The following is a 22,998-nucleotide window of genomic DNA, read 5'->3' on the forward strand; positions in this document are numbered from 1 at the left end:
TGATTTTTGACGAAAGCGTTCATAATCTAAATTCTGCGCACGCATAATCATCATTCAAAAAACAAAACAAAACATGACACATTTCTAACTATGCAAAAACAATTTAATATATTCAATCAAACAAATTTTTTTAAATGATTTACAGTTTTCTTTTGTATACAATGTATTAATAAGCATCAGAGATATTAATTGGCAATTAAAATTAAATTAAAATTTTGTTTTACACTATTAGGGCTGTAGTAAGGGAGGGGGCTTTTATTCAGAATGGCAATGGTCGGCGCGTGATTTTGAAGTTAAACGGGATGCCTGATGAGAAAATGGGTAATGTCGAAATAAATTTCACTATGATTAGTTAACTTAATTTTTGTGCTGCTTTAATTAACCGCTCACGGCATAAACATACGAAAGTTTGTAAATCTAATAATAGGCGATCAAACGCTTCGTAATTGCGAAAGCTATTTATTTACCAATACTGTACAGGCGCAGTGTGTGCCAATTCATGCAATCGTAGCCGCAGGGGTGAAATAACTATCCCAATGTAAACAAATATATATAGTTTACAGAATTTCAGCATTTTTATCCTATAGTTGTACAAACAAATCATTATATCTCAAAACTCATATATTGATCATATTCCACATTCAAATTTCCCAGTTCTAGAGTCTGCAAATGGCGCGTCTTTTAAGAATTATTGACTAATTTCGCTTTCGTGGCAGAATTGACTGCAATTAATCCTTTCAAAATTTCAGACTAGTAATTAAATTAAATATTTTACTTAATACTGTTGTAATAAAGTTGAGATGCGCGATAATATCGCATTGGGAGAATGATAATTTTGGTTTGTTTACATCTTGCGAAATAGTTTTGTTTTCCAGTATGGGAACATGTGAGCGCTTTAGAGTGTCAAATATGTCATTGTGGTTCACTTCCAACGCTTTTTCACTTTGTAAACCTATTTTATTAATGTAATTGAACTTTTAAATAATGCATTTATATCAATGCGTTGTTTACAATATAATTGAAAACTTGGAAATCGTGCAGCATTTTGTTTCATTTATTAAACTTCAATTGGCAATTATTCCTAGTTAGAAACTTTTGATATTTATTATAGCAGTGATAATAGATGTCATGTATAATTTTATTTCCTTATTTTCTTCTTTAAATGATCATATTTAAATTGTTATTTTTATTTGACTCCTTTATATTTATTATTTCAATCAATAAATGAAAGAAAAATGCTACTTTATGGTATATCATGAACAATGTTATATATATAAATATAGTTCATAGATATATTTTTAGTTTTTTTTATATATATTTATAAAATACAGTTGTATAATTTTGATATTTCCTTGATTGTGAAGAAATGTTTATCAGACAGCAATTAAAAGAAATTATTGCTTCATAGAAGGACACGGATGACTTTTATAAAAGTGTAAACAAATGTTGCATTGTTTGTTTGTTTTATTTCAAAATCAGATAGAAAACATTTTTCTTTTCACTGTAACTATTTTCTTCCTATTTATTCAAAAGCATTACAAAACTTTACAAATATTGATTCTCGTTGTGTAATATTTGAATGTAGGTTGTTTTTTTTAATATTAAAAAAGAGAGAGAGAGACCTTATTAAAATCTTTTTCTTTATTAAATCTTAAATTTTACTCTTAACAAAATTATAATATTGTATTGCAATTATTTTGTACTTAAAAAAAATGTAAGAATAAAGATGTAAAGATTTTTTTTCTTTACTAAATCTAAATTTTATACTTAAAAAAATAGTTCTGGAGGTTGTAAATTTATTTATTTAGCATTATATTGTAATTTTGATTTGTTTGTTTTGCTTTTATAATTTATAATTATATATTTTCTAACATATTATTTGAAATTGTAATATTGTGGAATTTTTTCTTATTGTTTCCTTATCATTACTGCATAATTTTAAAGAGATCCACTGTTTTAATTTTGCTAAGAATTTTCTTGATAGTTTTTCCTCATTTAGTCTGTAATGTAGAAATTTATATATTTATTTATGATGTTAATTGTATTTTTCAAATAAAATTAAAACATTATTTGAAAGTGCACATACACAAGATTTCACAGGCAGTATTGAAAGCTCATTGCTTAAAATATTAAAGTATAATAGCCAGCCAGTTCCAAAGGAATAACTTCCAAAGTCTTGATAAGTTTATATACTACTAGCCGCCTTTGGCGACCAGCCGGTTCGCCAATCTTAATGCTCGTTAAAATTTTAATAATTAAATATTTTATGCAATTCCAACTTTAATAGATTCTTCAGCAAAATATTTTAAAACTTCAAATTTTGATAGTCATATAATTCACTCATAATATTATAAAGGCCTTCAGTCATAACGTGATATGTATCTCTCTAATTTTCTGTTACCCCTCGTAGAATTTATGCTTTAAATTAAAGTGTAAAGGATTAATCTGCAATTAATATAATAATATTTTTTACTGAAACAAAGCATTTTTTTTAATAATATGATTACTGATAATAGAGTCACTGAGCGTTTAAACTTTATGGACACTAAAGAATATCTTTCTTAATTTATATAATATCTCAAGAATTTGTCAACAAAATTTTCTCAGATTCATCATGAACGGATCGATTCATTAACAATGTTTCATTTTAAATGCATCAAACACTAAGAAAATAAAATGAATCGTTTAAAATAATCGGTCGAAAACAGGTTTAAAAAAACTACTTAAAAAACGATGTACTTAAAACTATAAGCATATATCAAAAATTATATAACTACCATAAATACAATTTAATTACAAAAGCATGCAACTAACCTAAAAATAATTTAAATCATTGAAAACAGGCTAAAAAAAACTACTTAAAAAACGATGTACTTAAAAATATAAGCATATACAAAAAATATATAACTAACATAAATACAATTTACTTACAAAAGCATACAACTAACCTAAAAGTAATTTAAATCGTCCGTTGATAATGGTTGCCATGCCAACAATCAGAACACAGTGCGCATGCGTGAATTTTCTTCGCCTTTTACGGTAACGCAAATGCGTGAATTTTTCTACGCCAGTTGGGGTAACGCTATGCAGATTATACATTTTTAATTTCCTTTATTCTGTGTTATTTTAATTCAAAAGTACTTCAGAATGAATCTGAAACATGGATTAATTAACAATGTTTAATTTTAAATGCATAAAACATTAAGAAAATAAACAGAATCGTTTAAAATAATCCGCCGAAAAATCTTAACCCTAGCCTCATTACTGTTGGGAGAAAAAAAGAACTAAAACCTAAATCATTTGGCGTTGGGGAAAATGGAAGATTATTTTGGCGGTGGGGAAAATGGAAGATTTTTTTGGCGGGAAAGTTAGTTTTTAATTAATAATTAAAATTCTAATTAAAATTTCAAAAAAAGGGACCCCAAGTGCACATTCCCGACCTCTAAGGTATACATGTACCAAATTTGGTAGCTGTATGTCAAATGACCTGGCCTGTAGAGCGCCAACACACACGCACACACACACACACATTGAGCTTTATTATAAGTATAGATTAAGTTGTCACTGTTGTTAAGCATTAAAATAACATGATGGTAGAATATTTATCAATTATCTGGAAAGTCGATGTTCCAATTCTGATTTGCCTTGAAAATTTATTTATTATTTTAAAGTAAATTAACAATTTGTGTAACAATTTTTGATATGTTACTCATTTTCATGCAAAAAAATATATTTATAATTTATTAATTAGAATTTGATTTTTAAATAGTAAAATATTGTAAATGTAAATTATTTAAATCACAAAAAAAATATATATATATTTATTCATTTTTGAAATTTATTCTGTTTTTATTTTTTAATTGCATGCAAGAATGATAATTATCATGAAAATATTGAAGGAAAATACTTTAACTTCTTGCCCATTTAGTAGTGATTATTACTTAGTGAGAGCAATGTTTCTTTGGTGATTTATTGAAAAACGTTTCAAACAATATCTCCTTTTTTTTTTAAGAAAGTTGGATAATATATTGAATTATGATATTAAAAATTATACTATAAGATTTATTTCTCTGTGAAAATAATTAAATCCAATAACTTAACATCTGCTCTTTGCTATTTCCTTTTGTTCATTATAGTCAGGACCATCTCTTTAAGTATTTAATAATGATTGATTGCTATTTATACTGAAATAAAAACATGTTTGGTGATTTAGAAGGAAAAATTTGTAATTATTGAAATCCAGTAGTCTTTTTTTTTTTTTTTTTTTTTTTTTTGTGAAATATAAAATCATAATTATGATTTAAGCTGTTATTTATTACCTATAAAGGAGGAATATTATTTAGCAGTTTACTAGAAATAGAATTTTTACTATGTTTAATCATATAATTGAAGTTATTTTATGAGTATTTTCAACTCATATTGTAAATAAATTTACTTGTTAATTGATTTCAGAATAATTTTAGAAAAATAAAAACATATAGAATTAAATCCTGATCTTCTAGTTCAGCTAGCAAGTACTCTATAAGATAATATTCATTACTATTTTAATGAATATTATCTTGTAATAATCCTTAAATATTTTAATGAATGAATTTCCTAAAAGTATGCAACCATTACATTAAAGATCATACCAAGTTAATCTCGTGTTAGCTGAGTTATTTTTTAAATGTCATTTAATTACTTTTTAAACATTAAATTAAATAAGAATCAGCAGCCTTGAAGTTTTATAAATTACAATATTTTCTTCCCAGTATTGGAAGGTAGGAGAAGAGATAAGGTTTTTAAAAATTAATGTTAATGTTTTAAATTAATTACTGATAGGTAATTCTCCAGTTTTACAGGGTAGTTTTTCATTCTTTGGGCTGTAATTATTAACAAATAGAAGTTTTATTATAGCATTTTATTTATTGTACTAGGCTGTGTGAATTATTTATTTTAATATATATTGAAATGCATTAATGACAAATGCTAAAGCAGTTCCTATAAAAAGCTATGCAAGAAATTGTTAAAAGAATTTCAGTTTATATTTATTTAGCTGTCATTCGAATTACTAAAAAAATTTTAATTTATTAATAAACATTTAATTGGAGAATGTGCTCTACAATAAAATAACACAGAGATAGGTGGGGGTGGGTTACATCCAGAGAAATGTCCTTTATTTCTCCCAATGCCAGAATGCAAATAAAATAAAGTCACGTATAAGTTTATTTTTTATTATTATGCATTTTAGGATTTTTTTAAAAAAATTTTACAGGCCTGCATAATTTTTTTTACAACTTTTAGTTTTAAAATAGTAAAATACAGTTTCCAAAAAAAAGTGAAAGGGTATTTCATTTAATCACAAAGACCGCCACTTCCTGCATGGAGAGTCAGTTCCCTTCCTTACTGCGGGCCTCAGCAGCTATAAAAAAACAGAGTAATCCTGGAGGCTAGATCTTGTACAAAAGAGGTAGTGTGTTTATAACATAATATTCCGCGAGAAAAGGTGCGAGAACTTTTAGTAATTTTCTTCATTAACAAATTTCTCTCTTGCATATCTTAGGTGGGGAAGAGTAAATTATCTTATGTGCAAGGGAATGTTTTATTTATCAAGCAAACTGACTAGATTGTACTGGTGTAATTAAGCCTCCGGATTGCACTGTATATGAAAAAAGAGTTTGAAGTTGACAAACTTTAATGGGCCAGGGATGAAGTTCAGAAATCCTAAAATTCTTATTGGATAAATATTTTGATCAATTACCAAGGTTAGGATAGCGAATTAAAGGGGAGAAAAAGAAAAATCTTTCCTACTTCTATATAAAAAATGACTTGGAATTGAGAATGACATCTTCAACATATATCGAAACTTTTAATACTAAAGCTTTTTTTTAATGCATTAATTTTTATTATTACTGAGTGACTTGGCTATTTTGAACATTTTTTTTTTTTTTTTTACTTTTAATTTGTTGGCAATTTAGATGTTTTCTCTGACTCTTTGGGTTTTCTTTTTAATATAATGCTAAAATATCTATATGATAGATTTATTTTGTTTGATTAAGATGACAAATTTAGTATTATTTAAATAAGTTCTCTTTAGATGAATATAGCAATAATTTATGTCTGCAGAGATCATGTATAAGTTACCTTTAAAGGCCCTCAATTCTGTTCGCCCTCTTGACTGCTATTCAAAGATTCAATAATTTTTTTTAACTTACTTTATTTTTTAAAACATTACAAAATATTTTTAAAAACTAAGAAATTTTATTATAAATATTGTATAATTAAGAAAGTTTTTATCAATATATACTATTTTATTATTTTTTTTAAATTTATTTATTATGTATTTTTTTAAAAAAACTTAAATATAAATAGATACTTTGCAAATTTTTGCTTAAAATTCATTGTTTTCTCTTACTGCATTTTTAGAATTTTTTCTTAACTCAAATTTTTTGAATAAATCAAGTTTTTGAGATAATTTTAAATTTGCAGACTTTGCCCATTTCATTATTTTATGTTGCATTTTTTTAAAATTATTTGCTTAAAAAAACATGATTTGTTTTTAAAGATATAAGACAGTTCTGTAAATATATAAGCTACCATTGAATGCTCATGATAAAATAAATAGATCAGAAAAAGAAATGAAGATATTTCAAGTATTCAGATTAGAAATAAATTTTTTCTTCTTTTGAATGCTATAGACATAATAATGATGATTAGTAATTCACATATTGATATTGAAGGCAATTTTTTATAAACATTTTTTTCCGAAGAATGCTTCGTAAAAGACGAAATTTCCAGGACAGTGAAAAAAACTCTTTAAAGATTTTCAGAGTTCTTTCCTTCGATCTTAGAAGAAAGTACAAACAGTAACAATCAGAAAATAGTTGCAGTACTTTTAAGTTACATGACTAAAGATGTGAATATATTAAGCACTTATCTTCTTTATTATGTTGATAATAACTATTACAAAATGAGAATTTTTCGAGGATTAGTTCAATCTTTCGCTAGAACATTCGATGAAAGCATTTAATGCTATTATTAATGAATTCATTCACCGTAAGGGGAGGGGGGAGGTGAAATGCAGGGCTGGAAAAAAAAGTTCCCTCACAATGTCCCCATCTGCTGAATAAAGATGGTGATTCCTGTCATCATGCTCATAAATGCTACTAAGCAGTTTTTCAAACCATTCGGAATGCGTGTGTAGAGCTTATGCACTGGCATAAAAACAATCTGAAATGGTCTTCAGATTTGTGTGCAATTGTTGACAAAATTTATTGTGCATTAAAAGCAAAATTCCAGTGCCCCAAAAATTTGTATCTTTAAGATTGCTCTCTTAATATGATATTACTCAATATTTATTTTAGTTATTGAGAGCATTGACTGTTGTTTAATTTCCCTTTCTTGAGTGCTATGAATAATTCCATTCTTATATATTATGGTCAGTATATATAAAGCTTGTAATGTTAGGAACACTGCAAGAAGCCACATCCAGAATCTACAAAACAGTTGCAATAGAGGCTTTGACACTTGCAAACGAGCACAAGGGGAGGTGTACTAAAAAGTTATTTGATCAGTCATTAGGGACATAGCTTATTGCAAAACTATTTGCCTCTGTGAAGCTATTTCAACTAAGCACTCTGCAGATTTACATACTTCATGAAAAGTGGTTGTATTTAGTACAATTTTTATCTGGTTTTATAAAAGCAAAAAAAACATGGCTGCTTTAAAAGATTCATTAAAAAAGTATAGAAATTTTAATTATTAAAAAAGAAAAATCATCTTCCACAAACTCTGTATTTATGGGAGATGATGTTAAAAATCGCAAAGTTAAAATTGGATACATTGTTAAAAAAATTTTTAAAAATATATATCAAAGGCGTATGTAGAATGTTCATGAATATTGCAGAAGAAAATGCCCTTAGGTAATTTGTTGACAAATTGATCCTGTTTATCGGAAACAAAGATCTTCCTGATCTAGTGATTAATATCTTAATGTTGCAGAAGAAAGGCTTATGATTCGAAGCTAAATGAATATTCTTCTTCAGCCACATTCCTACGACCTGTCCATCTGTAGATGAGCCATGCGTTCCACCCTTGACCCTCTCTTGCGGTTTTCTGGAGTGCTTTGATGTTTGTCCAGTTTACCGACAATTTGTCGATAAACTAGACAGGCATAAAAAACCCCCAGGAAACCGCAAGAGAGGGGAGAATATGTGCTCCGCCTGAAGAACCACAGGTCATTGGAACACGGCTTTCCAACCACCAATGGATAACCGGTGGATGGTAGTTAAAAATTCTAGATAGTTTCCTCTAGTGTTAAAAATGTTATGTATGGCCTGTTTCCATGGGCTTGAATTTTAGTTATGGAACTTGGTTGTCACTTCTGAAACAGATAAGATAAGTGTAGAGTCATTTGATATTAATCAGATTATGAAATATGATTATTCAATTGGACTAAGATGAATCTTGGAGTTATCCAAAAAAAATGAAGTGTGTATTTATTTTGTTTAATCTTCTTTGAATCAAAGTTAATTTCTCACTCCTTAAAACTTTCTTCAGACATACAAGATTTTTATTGAAATGATTTTGCGAAAAACATAGTTGTTTGCTCTTCCCTATCACAAAAACAGTATTCTATTTCCAGTTAGATAACTAACTGCTGCTAAATTTTTTAAAAAATTGTAACAAAAAATACAAATTCAATTAATTATAAAATATGAGGCCAATATTAACTCTTTGTCAAGTATAATTAGTCATGCTATTTCAACTTTATATTATTTGTTTCACTGTGTTTAGTTTGTTATTACATATTTATAAACACCAGACATAGGCTTAAAAGGTTTTGTGTGCAAGCATAAATAGTATGCATAAATAAATTATAACATCGGCATTTTCTTAAAGTTTCTAAAAATAAACTTAAAATAAATCATGAAACTAAGTTGATCTGTTTATTAAAGAGGAATTTCATAATGTACAAACCCTAGAGCCACAAAAGGCTTAAATCTACCACAGCACAACAAATTTTAATTTCGCTTTATGAGTCATGTTCACATAAATGACAACCTTGATTTATTTTGTCTTTGAAAAAAAAATACTTGGCAAACACATGAATAAGAAACATCAATTTCATTCGATTGAAATTAATATCTGGTTTAATTCTTTTAAAATGGTAAGGAGATGTACATTTGGCAATTGATAATTTTGCACAGTGGAAGCTCATGCATTTATACCTGATATTACCTTTCCTTGAATACCATGTTGTTTTTTGAAATTATTAAGTCTTTCAGCACCCAAATTCCTAATTTTTCAACAAATTAAATTGCTTTATCAGTAATGAAAGAGTCAGTGTCAGGAATGGTCTTCTCTTGTACCATTTTTGCCCATTTCAATACTGTTCCATCATCTTTTTAAATTTTAGTCTTAAATCATTTCTGATCTCCTTCAACATTTTTAAGGTTTTAATAATCTAATCGGAATATTTTAAAAATGACGATACTGGTCCAAATTTCAAACTTTATGGCCATTTCTTTTTATTTTTTCTGTATTATATCTCTCTTTTACTCTTAATGGTTTTTGTTCAAGGGTGATATTCACTGTAAGAAATCTAAAATTAAATTGAATTTAAAGTAAAAATCTTGCTTCAGCTTAGAAGAAAGATTTGTGGAATAGAAACAAGGTATAATATATAATTCATTGGTTAGTATTCTCTGTCCCCCCCCTTTTTTTTAACTATCATCCATTCTTCCGTAAATTTCTGTCTAATAATAAATGTGTTATTATTATTTAAATTCCTTCTTATGAGCTAAATCTGCGATTATTCATCTACAGCAATAAGTATGCAAATTTTTTATACAAAAAAAAATATTCAAAATATTGTAATTTCTTTATAAAAAAAACTTATATCTAATGAAAATCGAAGACTCCCTCTAAGAATGTTCGATATAAAAAGATTTTGATTTACCTTGTGATTTTTTATATAATGGAACAATCTTGGCAATATATCTTGGATAAATTACGATAAAATCTGGGTACCATTATAAAGTGCAAGTGTAAGATTTTTAACATATATATTTTATCTTTAACTTTTTAAAAATGCATTTTTATTCATGTTGAATATTTTTAATCAACAATTTAATACCTGGAATTTCAAGCAATTAGTTTTATTATTAATGTTTTTCTAGACAATCTTCTTTCTTTCATCCTCTGTTCCAATACCCCCCCCCCCTCCTTTCAGTGTGTTTATGCATGTCTCTCGTATTTTAATTCATTTGTCTCTATTTATTTGTATCTGTAAATCAGTTAATCAATATCTTATGTAAATTTTTATTTATTATATGCATAATTTTTGTGCACATTACTTATTTTGTAAATTGTATAAAACTTAGATGAAATCAAAAGTATATTTTAATTATTTTACTTAGCTTACTGGCTTATTTTAATTGTAGTGTGTCAGATTATGATCACCTGAGATTGTATGCTCTGTCAAAATACCTATCACTAGTAATGTAATTTTGTGTATACCATATTTAATGGAAACAGAGATTTATTATGTTATCAAAAAAGTTATGAATTGAAACTGCTCAATTCACATTGATTTTACTTTATTATTTCAAATATTAATTATTTGAAACTGATTCCTTTATTATTTTCTTACAGAGTTGTCTCCAAAGGTAGATATTGATCTGAATGAAACAACATTATCCTTCATTTCAAGTCTGACTTGTAAGGATGATGATTCTGTTCTTTTACCAGAAGCAATGAATTCTGAAAGTTGTACGGCAATTGATGCTAATGAGCTATTAAAAAGTGGGATTATTGATCCAAACCAAGATCTGTTCAACATTAGCTTTGATAAAACTGGCTTAACCTCTGAGCAAACTGAAGGCATTATTAATACATTAACCACAATGGATGGAGCCAAAGACTCAACAGACTTAAATATTAATGACCCTAATTTGAATTCAAATATTGTGCAATCATCTTTCATCACAACTGCTTCACCTTTAAAAACTGTTGAAATAGCTACACCGAAGAGCAATGTGATTAATACTAACAAACCTGGTGCTACCCAGTTGCTGATTTTTCAAAAACCTACATCCACAATGTTGGTTGGAGCTAAAACAGTTCCAACTGTCTCATCATCAAATGTTGCCATTGTGCAAACCTCAACAGGAGCTTCAAGTGGCACAAAGTTTTTAACATTACCAACATTAAATGCATCTGGTAATTTAATTAGCACTGTAAATCCTTCTTCTTCCGGTAAAACAAATGATGTTAAAATTCTCCTTAGTCAAGGTCCAACTTCAAATCCAACCTTTGTTACTGCAAAACCTATGGTTTCTGTAAATGCCACAAACACAAGTTCGCCACTCCAGGCTCCTCTAAAGCGAGCTGTTACTCCTTCATCTAGTGGACAGATGGTTACTAAAGTGATTATAACAAATAATGCTACCTCTAATCAAACTTTGATTACACCTGTACCAGTTTCTTCTACTTCAACATCATCTGTGCAGAACAGTCAACCACAATCCATTCTCCTTACAAGTCCGAATAAAACTTTCACTTTGTCTCGTAATAATGTTTTTAATTTAAATAACTCTCATCAAATCTTGAGGCCTATACTAGGCACTCCAGCTAAACAAGTAAGTTGTTATAAATTTCCTGGATTTGTCAAATTGATCGTGTCTTAAATTTTTAGTAAATATTTTAGTTATTATAATTACTTTAGTTCTTTTATTTTCCTAATTTCTACAAAATATTAATTTCTGTTAAATTCTCCATGAAAGTAATAATGAATATGTTAAGTGGGTCAAATTTTAAATATGCTAGTTCATTAGAATTTTTGTTATTTCTAGTTAAAATTTTTATTAAAATAATTTCAATTTCTACATTAATTGTCGATGTATTTTATATGATCTCTGATTATATAAATGATATTGAATTTTGATATATAATTTACCTAGAGGAAAGGAATTAGGGCTATTGTAAAATTTTGTATAGTATAAAAATACTATAAATAAATTTGTCATATTCACAGCTTCGAAAATTTAGTAAATTGTGTATACATATTAATATTAATAGTGTTAAAACAAATTGAATAATGTTAAACTTTTTTTAAATGTTTTTGTGAAAATGTTATTTTTATTTTTAATTTATGTAATCATTCTTATACGACACATGAACATTTGAAGTCATGACACATTTGAAAGAAAGAAATGTAGAGATATTTAAGTGTACTAGTTCATAACCAATTAACTTGGTGGTTAACCATTTACTTAAGATGAAGTTGTAAGGCACTTGAGAGTAGCTATATGATTTTGAAGAAAACTGTTAATTATTTTCTAAGTGAAAATGCATTTTTTTATTTATTAAGTAAGGAATAGCTTTAATATACAGTCATTTTTGACAAAAATAGTTTATTGCCAAACTTCAGCGAAATTGCTGAATGTGGCAAGAATGGCAGTAAAAGCACTACCAAAAAATTGCCAACCTCGCATGGTGCCAAATGACTGTATATCAAAGCTTAGCCATTTAATAGTACAATCTTGTGTTGGTAATTCATTTTACCTCTAGATTTTTTAGAAAAAATAGAAAATGAACCTGTTTTCATGCTTTTTTCTTTTTTGGAATTTTCTTATTAATGCTGTCATAATTGTTGCTAAGCTTTACTTTTTGAATTAATGTTTAAGTACTCATGAAATTTATCAATACAATTTGGCAAATTTTTGTCTTCCTTTCTGAAATATATATAAAGAAAAAAGCACTAAAGAAACAATATAGTACTTTCCCTTTCCAATTTCCCAAAGAAAAAAAGAATGCAGTATTTATTTTTGTATATAATTAATGCTGTATCAAATTATAATTTTCAGAATTTCAAAATTATATTAATTTTAGTTTTTCTTTGCATTTTTTACTAAATAAAATAGTAAAGAACTATATACTCTATTTTCATATTTTTTTAATATATATTTTCAAGTGAGCATTAATTTTTCTGAAAAAAAATTCAGTTATCTGCTTTTTTTTTCAAAGAGTACATTTATTAAAAATTTTAAAAAACACTTTATACCATATTACCAAACTATTAGTCTCTCTTTCATGTATTGATTTGACGCAGTAAAATCAGCATATATTACATATAAATTAGTTTTAGGAAATTGTTATAATTCCTTCTATAAGATGGTAGAAAAACTATTTTATAAATATCATTACTCATTTAAATTGCTTCCCTTCTCTTCAACAGTCTAAATCGTAGTATAATCTTCTGTTCCTTACATGTAGGGTGTGAAGATATAATGAATGAAATACTACCATTTATACAGGTGTATTCAAATTAAACATACAGCAAGCATAAACATGTAATAGTTGCTATTTGTATTGAATATAAGAAATATTATAAAATGCATCAATCACTCAAAATATCCAATTGCTTGAAAACAAAACAAATCTTACTACATTCTTCAGTATGGATATGTTCTTTCACCTCCATATCTCTTCCTTATAATTATATTTTCTCAAAATATTTCTATATTAATATTTTTTATTTCGTATTGCTATTTAACCAACATTTATGGGAATGAGTTATGAACTGAATTTTAATATGCAAGATTAAAGCGAACCTGATATACAAGTTGACCTATTTATTTTCATAATGTTTATAAAATATGTATTTAGAATAAATGGATATTGTTCATCAATGCACAAGTTCATCTTTATTAATTGCAATACACCATGCAATTAATAAGTTGATAATATTTTGCCTTGTAGATAAAATCATACTTCTTCTGTCCCATAATAATAGTAACAGTTGATCAGTTTAATTTGTACCAAAATAAAAGTAACAAAAGATATAGATAAAACAATCCTATAATATAGATAAAACAAACATCCAGATATAGATATCCAGATATAGATAAAACAAACAAGATATAGATAGCACCAATCCTCGTGAAATGCGCCAAAGGATACCTTTGTGAAGCTACCTTTTAGCTATAATATCGGGTTTGGAAAAAATGGTCGATGGGTTAATTCCAAAGTACCAATAATAAATATAGAATGCAATATTGATTATCAAAAAACAATACTTATTAATTAACCTTGAAAGATTGGCGATTTGTTAACAAAAAGTTTGAAATTCTGGAAATTTCATTTTTGAAATTTTATTTTTAAAAATGCCATTTTTTTCCCTAAACTCCATAAACAGATGCTTATTTTCTTCTCATAAATTAGAACTGTGCTCATAGGATTGCAATGATAATTTAATTTTGGTGCTACATTTGGCGAGTTTTCGGCTCTTTCACCGATAATTAATAATTGCTCCAAAAAATTCAATTGAAAATATTACTGATAATTTTTATTTTGAGTGATCAGGTAGTTCCAAGATTTTTCAATAATTTCATTACTGCATTTTAAACATGAAAGAAAGGATTCTTTGACTGTGGAGCTTTGCTTTCTTTCTTTTTTTTTTTTCCTCCCGTAAGAAATTATTTGATTGTGTTTGAAAAAGTAGTGGGTTTCAGATTAGACAGAGAACTTAGGGCAACTGAACTGAGGGGGAGTTTTATATAAATAAATTAAAAAGACATTTTACGTGCCTGTTTGATAAATAAATGAATTTATAAAACGTATGAGTTCTTTTAATAAAAAAATAACAGAATAATACTAATACTTTTTCAAGAATAATTAATCAGGTTCCTAATTATACCTCTTAATTACGGTATTTATAGGCATTGATCATCTTTTTAAATGTCATAATATACAAACAATAATACTACAAATCCTGAATTATGACGAATAAGTAATAACATTTATATTTTTACAATATTATTAAAATAAAAGATTGACCTAGAATAAATAATCAACATTTTAAGTTAAAAATATATTGAAATATAGGATGGAAGTTACTAATTTATTAAATGATAGGCCTCATAAGGAGCATGGTCTGGAACTACAAACTGATTAAATTTGCCACTGGCTTAAACATAATTTATAGATTTTCCATTTTTCCTAATCATAGATGCAAGGGCTTTAATTGTGTGTGCTGTAAATTTTATAGTGCCTGTTCTACTAAGAAAAACATGTCTAAGTTTTTCATCAGAATATGTACTTTTACATCTGAAATTTTGTTTTTTCAAAAAAGCATAGGATTCATTTTTGGAAGCATATTCCAAAACTCTTCGTATATTTATTCTGTTGAACTTAAATTGTTTTGCCGCTAACATAATTACACATTTCTGCAACTTTTCTTTTTTCTTTTAATGCATCAGAAATGTAATAATTACAACTCGATCTTTGCTTCAAAACTCTCATTAAAAAAAAAAAAAAAAAAAAAAAAAAACTTACTTTTTAATGAATTAACATTCAACTGAAATAAAACAACTGATTGCAATCAGAAGATGAAATTAGAAAAGTAGTTTTAATTTGTTATAAATAGGTTAGTCAAAAAAAATGTGTTAAAACAAATGAAACATTGATTTTGATTAAAAGCTTTGCAATTTTGTACTGTAGTATTGCTTATAACTGCAATCCCCATAATTCATACTTAGATATTTATTTGGTACTATTATTAAGGGACAGAGGGAATTCTTATTTTTCTTTGTCCTTGTGTAACTTACTATTTCTGCTTCACAAAATCCCATTTTCTTATTGCATTCTCTTTACAAATAATACAATATAAATTCAGTGGTGTTTAAAACTATTCCTTCAAAATAAGATTGCAGTTATTCACAAACGCATCATGATAGTTTGTAATATATGATAATAACATGAGACAAAAGATTAATCATAAAAAATTTTAAATCTTTTGTTGAAATGTTATTAAATATTTGTATATATATATATATACATTGCTTTACATAATAAATGATATAGAGTAATCAAAAGTAAAATCTGAAAGAACTGCTATAAAATTATTTTGTAGGCATTTTTTGAAGCTTTGAATATATTTCATAAAAGTGTTATTTGCATGAATTAAAATGAAAATATATTCTATGTAAAAAATTAAATGCTGTATAAAATTAATGCTGTTTTTCATAAAAATTGCTATTCCTAAGACTTTCAATTTTTGTTAAAATCTCGAACTTTTTCCTCTTTTTTTAGAAAAAATAAAAAACAATCTTGAAGTCAGTGACAAAATATTGAATGTTTCTTAGAGTTATAGCTATTTTATTAAGCTAATAAATATATAATTTTACTGTTCTAAAAAAAAACATGCAAATAAAATAAATCTGTTAAATTGTTTTTTGGGACAAATTAAAATTCAAAACTGATAGAAATATTTTGTGTGTGTATGTGTGATATTGAATAAATTGTTTTAAATCTCATCTCATCTCATCACCCTATGCACAGTATGTTTTATCCCCGGTGAGAGCATATCAGAAACCTGTACCACAGCCTGCAACTACTTATTCTAAATCCCCTAGAAGAATTGCACCAGCAACAAATTCAACTATTTCCAGTGTGAATACCGGTCCTAGACTGGCTACAATTATGTGTCCACCTAATATGACTACACTTTCTACTGCAAAAACTTCTGTTTCCCAATCGCCAACCAAGGTTATTATAAAGCCAGTGTCACAGGTGAGTTTTTAATAATTTTTTTAGTTCAAAGGGAGAAGGAAATGATGTTATTAATTTAAATAATGTAGTGTATTAGATAAATAAATCTTTGCATGTCTTCTTTATACAAAAACTGCAAATTTATTTCTCTTAATTACAGACAAAATTCATTTTTAGGGAGTTGTATGTGTCTATTTATATACATGTGTCCTTAATAGTTAAAATGCATTTATAGATAGATAGATGAAATTTAATTCAGTAATTCTGTAGATGTTAAACTAGAAGATTGCCAGGCTAATAAAAGTACTGCATTAGAGGAAATTTATTTTTCTTAAAAAAGCATTTTAATTGTAAAATCTATGTTTACTACATAAAATTATGCAGTATGTAAAATATTTCAAAATATAAGTGGCAGCATATTGTATATCAAGGTCATACTAGGAAACTTATCAGTTTAACACAAGAAATTGAATTTTAAAAAAAGTTGCAAGTGCTATAATATCTACAATTTGGCTTTCTAATTTTTACTTTCATATTTGTGTTATCATTATACTAACATTGGTTTTTAATAATTTTGGGTTGGTGATTTTTTTCTGTAAAACCTATGTTACTTGCTTCCACAACCTTTTTTTTTTTTTCTGTAGATTATTAAGATTTAGATTTATTTAGGATTTGCAAAAAAGCTGATTTTTAAAAATGCTTTGAACTCCAGAAGATTCTCAAGTAATATTCAAACTTCTTAATGTTAATATTAATGATAATATTCAGCTGATCAGGAAACAAATAAAACCAGCAATGGTCTGGGAACTCTAAGAAATTGTGAAAAATACAAGACATTTATTCTAGAATTTTTTTTTTTTTTTTTTTTTTAAATTTTGATAATTATTTATGAATAAGATTCTGAAGCTAACTTGAATACTTATGGCATTCATGAGAGTGGGTGAGGGGGGGGGGATTGCACATTTTGTTAATTGTATGCAAGAAAGTTGGGGGAGGGGAGGGATAGGAACCCTCCTTCTGGTTTCACCTTCTGTCATTGAATCGATTCTACAATATGTTGCAAAGGTATGAATTTTGTTTTATTATTGATCAAAGTAGATTTAATATGTTGTCCAGTTTTATAATCTAGTGCCAATTTATTGTAAGTAAATTATTTTTCCACTTCTCTTAAATATTTTAGTTGAATTGAAAAGTACCAGACATTGCTTATATTTTCTTTAAGCTTTTTTTTTTATTTGAGCATTGGGAAACATGGATCTTTTTCTAAATTAGGGAATCTGCAAAGTATCAAAAGAATATTATTGAAAAAAATTTCCATTTTTATTATTATTCTGCATATTTTTAAAGTTCTTCTTATATTGATCAAAATGCTTAATTATCAAATCAAATGAACTTCAACTAATATTAAATACTTAACATAACTCTAAAGACTTTGCTTAGTTTAATGTAAGAAAATTTCCGTAATTTTTTTATTACGTCTTGTTTTTTCTTCTATCAGATTATTTATATAAAATATACCTGATTTCTTTTTGGAAATATCAGGGAAAATCAAAACGGCAGAAATTTTAACTTCCCTGTAATTAAGGCCCACGAATTTAATGCTTCTACTTTAGAAGTTCTATTCTCATCTCTCAAAAATCTTCTCAATATTGAAGTAATTGCAACAATAACATTTCAAGTCAGAAAATGGCCTCTCTCTCTCTCTCCCTCTTTTTAAATTAATGATTTTTTTTCAGTTTAAAGAAATTACAACCTTCAATAACATTTTTAAATTGTTACTATTAATAAATGTTGCAATTAATCAATTTCTCAGTAAGAGTTTTACGGAAATTATTCTTCTACTCTTCTGTTAAATAAGGTCAATTGTTGAAATGCAAGCAAAAGACTTGCACAAATTATTTTATTATTAATTTTCATATTAAAATAAAACTATCAGAAATGTTGCAAAGCTCATTATATATATATATATATATATATATATATATATATATATAAACCAGGGGGGCCAAGCTTTAAAATATTGCAATACACTTTTTAAAAATCAAATGTATAATGATACTGTTCATTTTCTGTGCATTTGGTCTTTCCAAAGATGATCAGCACATGCTCTTTCCAAAAAAGGTTTTATGTGCCCAAATGTTCAGATTTTTTTAAAAAATATATAATACATTTTTGCACAAATGATAGCAAGTTGTTTTAAAAATAATGCATATGCAACTGGAATTGCACATTTATGGGGGGAAAGATTTTGTGATTGAGTAGACAGATTCTGAGCTACTGCCTAGAAACATAACCCTGAAGGAAATCATATTGGAGTTATGAGCAATGGGAGAAATGTATGCTCTTTTCTACTAAACTACAAGTTGAAAAATCTTTTTTTTTTATTATTATTATTTCTTGTCAATCAACATGTCACTTATTTGCATGTTGTGTTTTTGGTTTGTTTTTTATCATTTCTTAAATGAAATATATGAGAGTTTTTCTTCCATTTAAACAAAGTTTAAAAAGCATTGGACAAAAAAGGTAATAATTATTTCTTTATACATTTAAAACAAAAATCTTCTGTGTGATTTTTTAACAAAGTAATTCTATTTACTGTTTGAAAAATAGATTTTCTGTGTTCAACTGTACAACTTTTTAAATAAACCTTTTATGTCCTGTATATATCCATTAATAAAAATAGTATACATTTTTTTTTAGACTCTTCTAAAACCAATAATAAGTGTTAGCAGTGCAAGTTCTGTGACTACTACATTAACAAATGTTGCATGTTCATCAACAGTTCAGCAATCCATTCTCCCTATAACTACAGTTTCTTCACAGCCAATACAAGTGCCTGGAAGCAAATTTCATTATGTCAGGCTTGTCAGTGCACCTACAACATCAACAACTACAACTACAGGCAAGACTTTTCATGCTCAGAACTTTTCAGTGTTCACATCTTTTAGGTTATGTCAATTAAGAAGTATCTAAAGTTCTTTTCTTCATCTTAGAAGTTTAAAATATATGGAAATTATAAATATTATTCATGCTTGTTTCCTAGTTTTCTAGCCATTATGAATGTTTCTTCATTTAAGTATCAACCCCATATCATATTGTATAACATTCTGTTATACATTTTTTGGATTCCTACCCTATCCAAAATGGCATGTGTTCTTTTTGAGGATTTATTTAATTTACATTCATAATTATTTTTATATCACAGAAGCAATTTTCTTTTCAAATTTCTATATATATTATTTCCCATTTTGCTTGCATTAACAGTGCTTTGAAGTGAACCTTTTCCTCTATTTAATGGAAATTAATATGCTATTTTTCCCCTTAGATCTGAGTTTATCTGTGTTGAGTAGTTGGAATGAACCAGTTGCTATCAGTTTTTTAATAATATGCTGCAATGGATTATTGTAGGTTATATTTCTTGAAAGAGTCTATACTACTCTGATTCGAACCAAAGTTTCAAGTTATGTGGTGCAATTTCCATTAGATGCTATTCTGCCTGAGGACTATTTTTAAAATGCTAGAGTGAAAAGCATTATCTAGATCATAATTTTTGAAAAACTTTTTAGATTGATATTTGATTGTTTAGCCCAACTATTATTATCCTTCTTTTGTATTCCTTTATCTTGGATTTGAAGGATTGGAAGAGCCAAATTATTGGATCTAAAGATATAATTTTAAGGACCAGTTTTAAAAATAGGTTCAGGCTATGTTTCAATTTGCTTGCAATAAAAGAGTTGTAACATATTATCAACATAACATGCTATTTGAACATATGTTTTTTATGCAAGATAATGTATCTGTTTGGAGAGGGGGTGGAGGCATCTGTTGCTCATGTTTGTTAACATGAGCAACAGAAATTAGATTAAAATGCTTATTTCGGTAAGTAGTGTAACAGTCAAAAAAATTTTTAACTTATTTTTAAATCCAGTATTAAATACTACACTGCTATTAAATTTAACTATACTAAATTAATAAATATGTTCAATTTTTATAATTTTTATATAATCAGTTATTAATTCAAGGATCTATTCATTTTGATTCTAAAAAGATTACTTAAAACTTGCGCAATATTTTCTTTCAGGGAGAAAAGAAACTACCATATTGCCTGTAAGCAGCTCTACTGCAGCTCTTGCCACCACTGTAGTTGCAGTTACAACTGCTTCTGTTTCTACATCCGTGTCACAAGTTCGTCCTGCTGTACCCATTGCACCTGCTAAATTAGTTAGCATTGCACCTAAAGCATCTGAACCTGCAAAATTGGTTAGTATTGTAATTTGATATTTTATTATGCTCCTCAAAAATGGTTTAAGTATTGTTGCTACTTTTTATTAATCTCTTTGATTTTAATGTTACAAATGAAATATTATAAAAGCTTAAGTAATGATCATATCTTTCTAAAAATTAACCCAGTATTTTCAATTTTCAAGACTTTTTAAGCATAGATTTATTTATAATTATAATAACATTCAAGGGTAAATATTCTGGGGGAAAATTATTTTATGATTTTCATATCAGTTGAATAATTCTGAGCGGATATCAAAATTATAATGAAAGTGTGATTAAAAAATTATTCTAAATATATGAAGCTAAACTATATGCTAATTCTGATTTTTAACAAACTTTTATAATGCATTTGCAGTAAAAGAAAGCTTTTGTATTGATTCTATGTTATTAAAAAAAAAATTGTTTTTCTAGGTAACATCTAAACAAGTATCTTCAAAATTTTTAATTCCTGCTGTGTCCAGTTCTCAAATACGAGGAACTACTTCCGTTTCTGCGACTCAGATTGGTCAACTACCTGCTGGTACATTTATACCTGTTGGTGGCAACTCTTCTAGTTATGTGGTGGTCCCAGCTCAATATGTTACTCAAGTAAAATGTTAAATTTATTTTTTTTCCCCTTTCTTTCTTTTTGAATATTCTTTTATACTTTTTTTATCTTAAAATCTTAATGGGTATATATAAAAGAATTTTTTTAATTAACTGTAAACAGTTATTATGTAAAAAATGAAGATGTTATCTTTCTTCATATGATCATTGTTTAATTGCATTAAGATATTTGTTAGCAATAGAATGAGATTGAGTCATTTTTCAAAACTGAAGAAGTAATTAATTGTATGATTATGTATTTAGTAGTCTTTCTTTATGTTAAAAATCTGTTTTCAATAAATAAAAAAAATCACTTCAAGTTTTATTTGAAAGCCTATTAACATTTAAAAAACTTATTTCTTCCTTCTTTTTTCTTTTTTTTTTTTTTTTAATTACTGGGGGGGGGGTCTAACTTTTTTCTTTTAATTAAATAATATTCTGGAAATCTTTCAATCTGATTATTATTGTTGAAAATTTTGACAATCATGATTCACTATATTTTAATTTACTCTTGATTTCTGAAAAGTATTTAGTTGGTACTTATGAAAAATAATCATAAGAAAAGTTTCCATTTCAGTTGTTATGCATTTTCCAAGTTAATTATTAAAAGGAATGTTGAAATCTAGCATTGCCTGCTATATAGTAGATGATAATTGAGACATGACACATTTCCATGGAAATGCAGATTTCAACATTTTTAGAATTGAATTTTATTATTCTTCAAATTAATTAATTACCTTTTATGTAATAATCTATGCTCTTCTTAATATCTCAATCTCTTTTTATATAAATTTATTCATTTTGTTTTTTTTATGTTCCATACTGTATCATATCTAACAATAAATTATTTACTTTAGAAAGAGAGTTAATTGTTTTTTTAAGAATTTACTTCTTTGAAAGGGAGATACCTTATTAGATTAAGAAAACAGCTAAGAAGAAATTTCCAAAATTAAAGAATTTAGAAAAATGAATATGCACGAGGAAAAGTAGGAACACCCTACAGATCTCCAACATTTTGATGAAAAATCCATTTTTCTTTTCATCAAAGATAAAATTTTAAAACCATCGATTTACAATTCATTTTTTAAGTGTACTTTTTTCATAAATTTTCAATTTTCAAATGTAATTAGTAAAATACTATTTAAACTATCTGCCTGAAATTTAGCATTCATTTTATATTACAGTATTAATGTCAGTGTTTGGCATCAATACTGTCTAGGGAAAGAAACCTTTAAAAACTATGCAATGTTTTGGACTTTGAAAAGGGGACTAATCCCCCCCCCCCCCAAAAAAAAAATCTCTGATTTTAAATTAAAGCTTTTGTAATTTCAAGAAATTGAGATAGTTAAAAAAAATAGTATATTCACTGCCGTTAGTTAATATTTCACTGATTATACAGTGTGTTTCGGAATTCATTATTCAAACTTTAAAAGTGTATAAAATACCTATAAACATTTTTTATGTAGCGAAATAGGGTTGAAAATGAAAAGTGTCAAGGCAAGCAGACTAGAAAATGCAATTTCAGTAAGACTCCGATGAGTCAGATGAAAACTGCATTGCAAAACTTTCAGTTGCTGTTGCAATTGTTCATGAAAC

General features: G+C 26.9%; 1 protein-coding gene across 2 annotated transcripts in view; it reads left to right on the forward strand.

Moving 5' to 3' along the window:
* The first annotated feature begins 266 nt into the window (after window positions 1-266).
* The window catches only part of LOC129963835 (protein lin-54 homolog), a 37,332-nt gene continuing 14,600 nt past the window's right edge, over window positions 267-22,998 (forward strand). For both annotated transcript variants that reach the window (XM_056078411.1, XM_056078412.1), the window contains exons 1-6: window positions 267-321; window positions 10,636-11,621; window positions 16,324-16,554; window positions 19,234-19,435; window positions 20,615-20,793; window positions 21,229-21,405. In XM_056078411.1, the coding sequence (XP_055934386.1) occupies window positions 303-321; window positions 10,636-11,621; window positions 16,324-16,554; window positions 19,234-19,435; window positions 20,615-20,793; window positions 21,229-21,405 (1,794 nt within the window). In that variant the 5' untranslated portion in view covers window positions 267-302. The remainder of the gene's footprint in view (window positions 322-10,635; window positions 11,622-16,323; window positions 16,555-19,233; window positions 19,436-20,614; window positions 20,794-21,228; window positions 21,406-22,998) is intronic.

Source organism: Argiope bruennichi, chromosome 3 (assembly GCF_947563725.1).
Source record: "Argiope bruennichi chromosome 3, qqArgBrue1.1, whole genome shotgun sequence".
NCBI lineage: Eukaryota > Metazoa > Arthropoda > Arachnida > Araneae > Araneidae > Argiope > Argiope bruennichi.